The following is a 9081-nucleotide window of genomic DNA, read 5'->3' on the forward strand; positions in this document are numbered from 1 at the left end:
CTGGGTCATATTACCTGTTCTAATAAAGACCCTGAACTGTTTAAGAGGCCTCCGTTTCCTGGCTATCGCGGTCGGAATCATCCCCTCCATCATCCATTATATATTCTGCCTTGGGGCCATACTCCTCCCGTGGGGAGTTGAACTATTCAGTGCTGCACATTTATATCAACCCCAGCGGTCAGCATTGCAGCGGCGGTTAGCCCTGACCGCAATCCACGGGTGGCGTAGTCGGACATTACCTACAGCACATAGCAGACTACCACTGGTCTGACCACCCTGAGCCACGGAACCGGGTCGCCACTACTACTCTCAGCATTGCCCTGAAGTCCGGTTCCGAGTGCCCCACGGCCCAGGGGGCGAGTCATATACACAACACAGAATTACATGAAGTCAATGGCAGAACAGCATATAACATGTAATGAAGCAGCTTGCCAGTCTCATAAGTGTAACTGGAAGATGCAGGAATTAGAGTCCTACATATCAGGTGTCTGCAATCAGGAAAAACATAGTCTGTCTTACCAACGATGCTATCACAAGAGGGATAAAATGGTGGGCATCTTCTCTTCAACCAGTCTGTGTGGAAAAGGACCTTCCTTCTCCCAGAGTGCATCACTACAGACAATACTATGGTGTCCTGGTGTCCTGAGTAGATCAAAAAGGTAACAAGTGCAGACAAACAAACTCAGCATTCAGCCGCTAGAGGGAGTCAGTGTGCTGCAAACAAAAAATGGGTCTGTCTGAAGACATAACACTCCCCGTCTGGCATCAATTGATGTCACCATCCTGGTCCTTGAAGAGTAAAAGTAGAACTAGTTCGGATATTGGTCTGAGGAACGTCTTTGGTTCGTCTCCTCTGGTCATCCTCACTTCCACTTTCCGGACATTTCCATCTTTGCTAGGGAACGTTGCAGTTACTAAGCCAAGTGGCCACTGGTTTCTGTGGGTTTGAACGTCTTTCACAAGTACGAGGTCACCAATGTTCAGATTGGGTCTTGTTGATTGCCACTTTGTCCGTGGTTGCAGTGTAGATAGGTATTGCTAGCGCCACCTGTGCCAGAATGTATCTGCAAGACTTTGCACCTGTCTCCACTGCCGCTTGTAAAGGTCTTTGACATTAAATTCTCCTGGAGGAACGCTGAATGGTCCTGTTTTCTGGGTAAGGAGAGTTGCTGGAGTCAATAGTAAGGGTTCTTCAGGGTCATTCGGGATTGGAGCCAAGGGTCTGGCATTTATTATAGCCACGGCTTCGGCCATGAAGGTTATTAAGCTTTCGTGAGTGAGCCTTGTTGTGCCTGCTTGAAGCAGAATTGAGTCAAGAATTCTTCGAACTACACCAATCATTCTTTCCCAAGACCCTCCCATGTGAGACGAGTGAGGTGGGTTAAAAGTCCATGTGCAACTCTGGTCACTAAGGAATCTCTCAATAGGTTTGCAGTCCATATTTGAAGGAATTCCCAATTCTTTGACTGCCCCAACAAAGTTAGTACCTCTGTCTGAACGTATGTGTTTGATGGGGCCTTGGATGGCAATGAATCGTCTGAGAGCGTTAATGAAACTCGAAGTGTCGAGGGACTCAATGACCTCTATGTGAATAGCTCTGATGGACATGCAGGTGAATATGACTGCCCAACGTTTACTACTGGCTTGACTGCTTCTTGTCTGTCGCGTAGCAACTGACCAAGGTCCAAATACATCAAGACCAACGCTTGTAAAAGGAGGGTCCATGCTGAGTCTGTCTGCTGGGAGGTCAGCCATCTTTTGGGTTTGAGTTGAACCACGAAGTCTGCGACAGGTGACGCATTTAAAGATGACGCTGCTGATGAGTTTTTTTGCGCCGACAATCCATAGGCCGGCAGTTCTTATGGCTCCTTCTGTGAATAGTCTTCCTTGGTGCTTGACCAAATTGTGGTAGTGCTGTACAATCAAACCGGCGACGTGACACTTTCCGGGAACGATAAGAGGGAATTTTTCTATAAACTCTATTTTAGCTTCTTTAAGTCGGCCTCCCACTCTCAGCAGGCAGCTGTTATCGATGAATGGATCGAGTTTTCTCAAAACGCTGTTTGCTGGTACTGAGGTCTTATTCATGAGGCATTGAATTTCTCTTGGGTAGGCTTCTTTTTGAACGGTGAAGATGATGTGATTTCTAGAAAAATCCAAGTCCGGGGTAGCGTAGGTATTCTCACAAAGATGCCAGCCTTTGCATCTGTCTATATCACAAGTTCTGGTGGCTTTAAATGAGCGAGCTATGTGAGACAAACAGGTGATAGCGCGGATGAGTGACTTCCAGCTTGAGAACTTGTCGAACCTGTGGGATCTGAGTTGAATATCCGAGGTTGTCGTATGAAGTGTAGACACCTGAGAGCGGATTTCGACGTCTGAGTCCTCCTCTACCAGCTCGAAGGTTTCGGAGGATAGTTCTTTGCTGTATAACAGTTTTGGTCCTGAGAGCCATGTTGTACTCCCTAGCCGATTAGCATCTACTGATCTAGTAGCGTGATCTGCGGGATTATGATCTGTAGCTATGTAATGCCACTGCTTTGGATGTACGGATCTTCTGATTCGTAGCACTCTGTAGTTCACATAGACGTAGAACCGTCTTGTCTCGTTGTAGATATAACCTAGGACTACTTTGCTGTCCTTATAGAACTTAGTTTCCTCTAGATCCATGTCCATCTCAGATGTAATGAGTTCAGCTAACTCGACAGCTAATACAGCAGCACAAAGCTCTAACCTGGGTATAGTGTGCTCTGGGAGTGGTGCAAGTTTGGCTTTCCCCATGACGAATCCGATATGAATCTGACCTTTAGAGTCCACGGTCTTAATGTAGGCAACGGCAGCAATTTCCTGGACAGAAGCATCTGAGAATACGTAGAGGTTCTGACTCTGCATCTCTGTAGAAGGCACGGAGGCTTATGGTCTCGGCACGTTCCTCCATTCCTCCCAGAGGATCCTCTTGTCAGGTGGTAGAGGTGTATCCCAGTCGGATGTTTCACGAGTTAAGTCTCTTAATAAGGCCTTACTCTTTATCGTAACTGGAGCTGCAAATCCTAAGGGATCATATAGGCTGTTGCCGGTGGATAGAACGCCTCTACGCGTGAAGGGTTTTTCTTCCTGGCTGATTTGGAAGGTGAAAGTGTCTGACTTTAAATTCCAAAGAAGACCGAGGCTTTGTTGCATTGGTACGGGGTCAGTTCCTAAGTCCAAGTCTCTAAGACCGTTGCATAAGTCCTGAGAAGGAAACGCTTCCATCAATTCTTGGCTGTTTGAGGCTATTTTGTGAAGCCTGAGGTTAGAGCAGGCAAACATCTCCTGAGCTCTCTTGAGGAGACTGATTGCAGTCTCATTTGAAGGCATGGCTTTCAAGCAGTCATCGACATAGAAGTCCTTGTCTTTGAATTGTTTGACATCGGATCCATATTCTGCTTCTCCTTCTTGAGCAGACCTTTTGAGTCCATAAATGGCAACTGCGGGCGAAGGACTGTTGGCGAAAATGTGTACCTTCATGCGATACTCTGTGACTTCATTAGAAGGATTATTGTCTCTGTACCAGAGGAACCTTAAGAAATTCCTGTCTTTTTCTTTCACAAGGAAGCAGTGGAACATCTGCTGAAGGTCGGCGACAAATGCAATGGAATCCTTACGGAAACGTATTAGTACTCCCAGCAGTTTGTTGTTGAGGTCTGGACCTGTTAGGAGGATATCATTCAGAGAGACATTTCCGAACTTGGCGCTAGAATCAAATACCACTCTAATCTGGCGCGGTTTCTTTGGGTGGTATACTCCGAACATGGGTAGGAACCAGCATTCATCAGAGTCTTTGCGAGTGGGAGCTATCTCTGCGTGATTGTTTTCGAAAATCTTTTCCATGAAGGAGAAAAAGTGCTCTTTCATTTCTGGTTTCCTTTGAAAATTGTGCTTGAGAGAGGAGAAACTTTTTAACACTTGATCTCTGTTATTTGGCAAACGTGGTCTGTGGGTTCTGAAGGGAAGAGGTGCAACCCAGCTGTTAGTCTTATCTTTAACAAGTCCCTTGTCCATTATCTCTAAGAACAGCTTGTCTTCTATAGACATTGCCAGCTGATTGTCTTGTTTGGTTCTCTGGAAAACTGCGCACCCTAACTGATCCTCATAGCTGTTGGGTAATTGGGTGCTGTATGGCAGTTCCTTGATATGAAAGTCATTGTTATAGGGTTGGAACAAAGATAGACGACCATTCTCCAGCATGTTAGTAAGCATACTTGTCGCAGAGGTGGAAGTGTGCATGCGCCCTAGGCACACATCTCCTACTATGACCCATCCCAAGTCTAGCCTTTGAGCATAAGGAGCGTTGCGGGGTCCATTGATGTGGCGTCTCACTTTATGGACTTGCAGGATATCTCTTCCCAAGAGCAGGACTATTTGGGCTTGATGATCGAGTTGTGGTATAAGATGTGCTATATGTTTTAAGTGAGCATGGTGGATTGCTACATCTGGTGTTGGAATTTCAGATCTGTTGTCAGGAATTTGGTTACATTCAATGATTGTAGGTAATGGCTGGCTGAACTGTCCATCTATGGATTCAATTTGGTAATCAGCAACTTTCCTTCCCACTGTCATCACAGTACCTGCACATGTTTTTAGTGAATAGGAAGTATTTGGCCCTTTGACGTTGAATAGATCGAAGAACGCTGATCTAGCCAAGGATCTGTTACTTTGATCATCCAAGATGGCATATAGTTTTACAGCTTTGTCTCTGTGGCCCTTTGGGTAAACTCTGACAAGGCAGATTTTGGAGCAGGACCTACTGTCTATTGACCCTTTGCAAATTTCAGTACATTGTGAAGTGATCTCTGCTATAGTTGTAGTCGTGTTCCTTTCCTCCCCGCCATGCTCACTGTCCGTTGAAGTGTTTTTGGCACTCCAAGGGGCTGAGCCGGGGTGTAGTGCTGTGTTGTGGTCTGCAGTGCCACATTCTGAGCTTTCACACTGACCTTACAGTCCTTAGCAAGATGTGATGTAGATGAACAGCACTTGTAGAATATTCCGTTTTCTTTCAAGAAGCTCTTACGATCCTGCATAGGTTTCTCTCTGAAGGCTCTGCATTTCAGGAGAGGATGAGGCTTTTGATGAAGGGGGCACTGCTTGCTGGGGTCCTGTTCCTTTGTCTCTACTTGAGAGTAGTTGCCAGACCTATGAACAGAACCTGAAGAAGAAACATTAGTCTTGTGTACTGCTACAGACGTCTTGCGTGGATTGGGAAGCTGGTGTCGGTGTGGCATACGACAGCATAAAGTCGAAACTAGGGTCGTTCCTGATCCTTGCCTGTTGATGCACAAATTCTACGAAAACGGAGAAGGGAGGAAATGGAACATTGTGTTTATATTTGTACGTTGATCCATGTGTGAGCCACTTTTCCTTCAGATTGTCGGGCAACTTTTGGACTATAGGGTTGACACCCCTTGCTGTGTCGAGGAATGTGAGTCCTGGTAAGTCCTCTTCGCATTTTGCAACCTGGACTTCCATTAGCAGGTCACTTAACTCTCTGAGTTTCTGAAGACCTTTGTTAGATATTTGGGGAAAATCGTCTATTCTTTTAAATAAGGCTCTTTCTATTGCCTCTGAGCCGTAACACTCATCGAGTCTGTCCCAGATCATTTTGAGACCAATCTCGGGGTGGTTTATATTAATGTCTCTGATCCTTGATGCGTGTCTACTTGACTCTTCTCCAAGATATTTGACTAAGAGGTCTACCTCTTCTCTCTCTGACAACTCCAAGTCTCTAGTAACATTTGGGAAAGAAGCTCTCCAGGCCCTATAGCCTCCAACATGGTCGTTGAACTTTAAGAGCCCTTTGGCCACTAGTTCACATCGGGTAAAGAACTTGGCAAAGTCTGTTGTGAACTGGTTATCAGTAGGGTATACTGGTGGAGGATCGCCCTTGTAACGATGTGAGGTGCGTTCATACCTGCTAGTGTCCTCTAGGTGGCGCCAGCCGGTGTTGTCTTGTTTCGGCGTGATGAAAAGCGTGCCAGGAAGGTGCTTTGCTTCGGTAACCTGTTGAGTGGCAGGGTTGTCACTAGCAGAATTGTATTCACGTTTATAACTGATCTGGGTATGCCTGCCATGTTGAATTCTGTCTGTCTCACTGGAGATATCGCATTCTTGCTTTAGTATTGGCTCAGGATTGTAATTTGAATCAGGGAGCTCATTGACATACTGAGTTGTGCGCTGTAATGAATCCTGTGAGATAAGCTTCAGACTCGGCATACTTTTTTGTCTTTGCAAATCAGGGAGTTGTGCGGCCTCTAAGAACTCTGCTTCAGCCACAGCGGCTGCAGCTTCCCTTTCTGCTGTTAGTTTTTCTAAGGCGGCATCCAGACGTGCCTTATCAAGTTGTGCTCTCCGTTCTCTGTCAGCTAATGTTGCTTCTAAGTGCGCTTTCTCTAGCTTGAGATGCATTTCCTGGTTAGCAAATGTTGCTCGTGTTTTGGCGGCTTCAGCTTTTGCGCGGGCAATGGCGGCAGCGTTGCTGATAGATTATGCCTTTGAGGAGGCAGAAGCTACAGATTTCGTTCTGTATGATTTTTGGGACATGGTGCCTTTAAGGGAATGCTTGGCTGTGCAGAGATCGCTGTAGCTGTATTAAGTCTCTGTGTAGCCGGTGTCCTGAATCTCACTAGCCGGTAACCGTTGTTTTACTGGTCTGTCCTCGCTACACGTTATCCTGGGATGTATGTGTACTCCGACAGGCAGCTAAACCTTATCTACTTGTAATCCAATAAGGAGACTGTGTCTTGTAGTCTATTCAGTTTATTGAACGATTAGTAGATGAATTTGGTAAAACTAGGAGCAATGGAAAAACAAACAATCAATATGTGTATACACAACACAGAATTACATGAAGTCAATGGCAGAACAGCATATAACATGTAATGAAGCAGCTTGCCAGTCTCATAAGTGTAACTGGAAGATGCAGGGATTAGAGTCCTACATATCAGGTGTCTGCAATCAGGAAAAACATAGACTGTCTTACCAACGATGCTATCACAAGAGGGATAAAATGGTGGATGTCTTCTCTGCAACCAGTCTGTGTGGAAAAGAACCTTCCTTCTCCCAGACTGCATCACTACAGACAATACTATGGTGTCCTGAGTAGATCAAAAAGGTAACAAGTGCAGACAAACAAACTCAGCATTCAGCCGCTACAGGGAGTCAGTGTGCTGCAAACAAGAAATGGGTCTGTCTGAAGACATAACAGTAACTTTGTCATTATATTCATGAACAGGAAGTGTTTAATGCGTTGTATGACGGCTTATTTGTTGTGCAATGAGTTGAAGATGTTTTTGGTATCATTGCGCGTCTGAAAAATTTTATATACCCCATAACATTTTTTGATCGCTTTTTATTCATATTTTTAAGATGCACAATAAACAAAAAACATCAATTCAGTTATGGTTTATATATATATATATATATATATACAGTACAGACCAAAAGTTTGGACACACCTTCTCATTTAAAGATTTTTCTGTATTTTCATGACTATGAAAATTGTACATTCACACTGAAGGCATCAAAACTATGAATTAACACATGTGGAATTATATACTTATCAAAAAAGTGTGAAACAACTGAAAATATGTCTTATATTCAAGGTTCTTCAAAGTAGCCACCTTTTGCTTTGATGACTGCTTTGCACACTCTTGGCATTCTCTTGATGAGCTTCAAGAGGTAGTCACCAGAAATGGTCTTCCAACAATCTTGAAGGAGTTCCCAGAGATGCTTAGCACTTGTTGTCCCTTTTGCCTTCACTCTGCGGTCCAGCTCACCCCAAACCATCTCCATTGGGCTCAGGTCCGGTGACTGTGGTGGCCAGGTCATCTGGCATAGCACCCCATCACTCTCCTTCTTGGTCAAATAGCCCTTACACAGCTTGGAGGTGTGTTTTGGGTCATTGTCCTGTTGAAAAATAAATGATGGTCCTCCACTCACAGTTCACTGTAAAGCACAAGCATGTGCCTCGGACTTGAATTATCTCTATAATTGATCCTGCTGTGTTCTAATGTGTCACCCTGTAAAGAGAGGAGAGAACAAGGCGCAATGGGTGACTCAGTATTGCAATTTGTAGAGGGGTGTGGGGATGGCTACTAACCTTATGAAGTTGTGCACCTCTGCACAACCCCAGTGTAAAGCTCCACAAGCTCCGCTTTGTTGGTGGCTGTCATCTATTTCCAGCGGCGTTCACAGATCCTGATCTCTTGGTGGTGGATCACGTGGTCAGGTTAGTAGCATGTAATGCCGAGATAGACGCCCAGCTTCACCAACACCCCAGGCAGCGCTCCGGAGGGGTTAAGGCAGTGCAGCTTGGAAAACCAGGGTAGTAATTTTAATTAAATTGCTCCCACAGGTGAAAAAACAATAGATTAAAGGCAGCTCTACCGCACCCCAACAGGGGGAAAAGGACAATCAGTGAATATGAATAGCGGTACCAGAGCGCCAATAACAGGGCAAAAATATTAAAAGGACTGATTTATTAATACACACACAACGCGTTTCGGTGGACACAGCCACCTGATGTATTAATAAATCAGTCCTTTTAATATTTTTGCCCTGTTATTGGCGCTCTGGTACCGCTATTCATATTCACTAATGTGTCACCCTGACCTGGATGCCACAAGTGTAATTAAAGCTGTGTCTGAGAGCAAGGGGGAGGTTCTCTAGTCAGGGGAACATTAGCATGCAATGCCTCCTGTCTCAGGCCAGTAGGGGGAGCAGGCTGCCCCTATAAAAGCTGGTACTGAGGGCAGGGTTAGGGAGAACCAGATGACCTGTCTCAGGACTGAGACGTGTCTCAGCAGAGCAGGGACAGAGAGTTGCACTGCACCTAAGAGGAAGTGTGGCAGGAGGAGAGCCACAAGCCAGAGACAAGAGGCAAGGAGAGCCTGTCTTGGCAGAGAAAAGACTTAATTTTACCAGACTTTGGTGTCTGAGGCTGGAAGGATTCCACATCCCCCAGCAGAGAACCAGTTCGCAAGGGACTGTACATTCCTTGGCCTAAGAAGCCTGGAGGCCCTGCCACAACAGAAGGGACCAGTAAAG

The 9081-nt window shown here is 45.5% G+C and overlaps 1 protein-coding gene across 2 annotated transcripts; it reads right to left on the reverse strand.

Moving 5' to 3' along the window:
- Window positions 1-311: 311 nt before the first annotated feature.
- LOC141162494 (uncharacterized) lies at window positions 312-7117 on the reverse strand. Of its 2 annotated transcripts, none has more exons than XM_073648666.1 (2): window positions 7016-7117; window positions 312-6825 (listed from the first exon to the last, which is right to left on the reverse strand). In XM_073648666.1, exon 2 carries the CDS (start codon window positions 2890-2892, stop codon window positions 1039-1041), a length of 1854 nt encoding a protein of 617 aa, XP_073504767.1. In that variant the 5' UTR covers window positions 2893-6825; window positions 7016-7117; the 3' UTR covers window positions 312-1038. The 2 variants fall into 2 exon arrangements, with proteins under 2 accessions (XP_073504767.1, XP_073504771.1); XM_073648670.1 differs by having other exon boundaries at window positions 2895-6825.
- Between the last annotated feature and the right edge of the window lie 1964 nt (window positions 7118-9081).

This window comes from Phyllobates terribilis, unplaced genomic scaffold (assembly GCF_046119375.1).
Source record: "Phyllobates terribilis strain yellow unplaced genomic scaffold, ASM4611937v1 Scaffold_1__5_contigs__length_1240528914, whole genome shotgun sequence".
Classification (NCBI taxonomy): Eukaryota; Metazoa; Chordata; class Amphibia; order Anura; family Dendrobatidae; genus Phyllobates; species Phyllobates terribilis.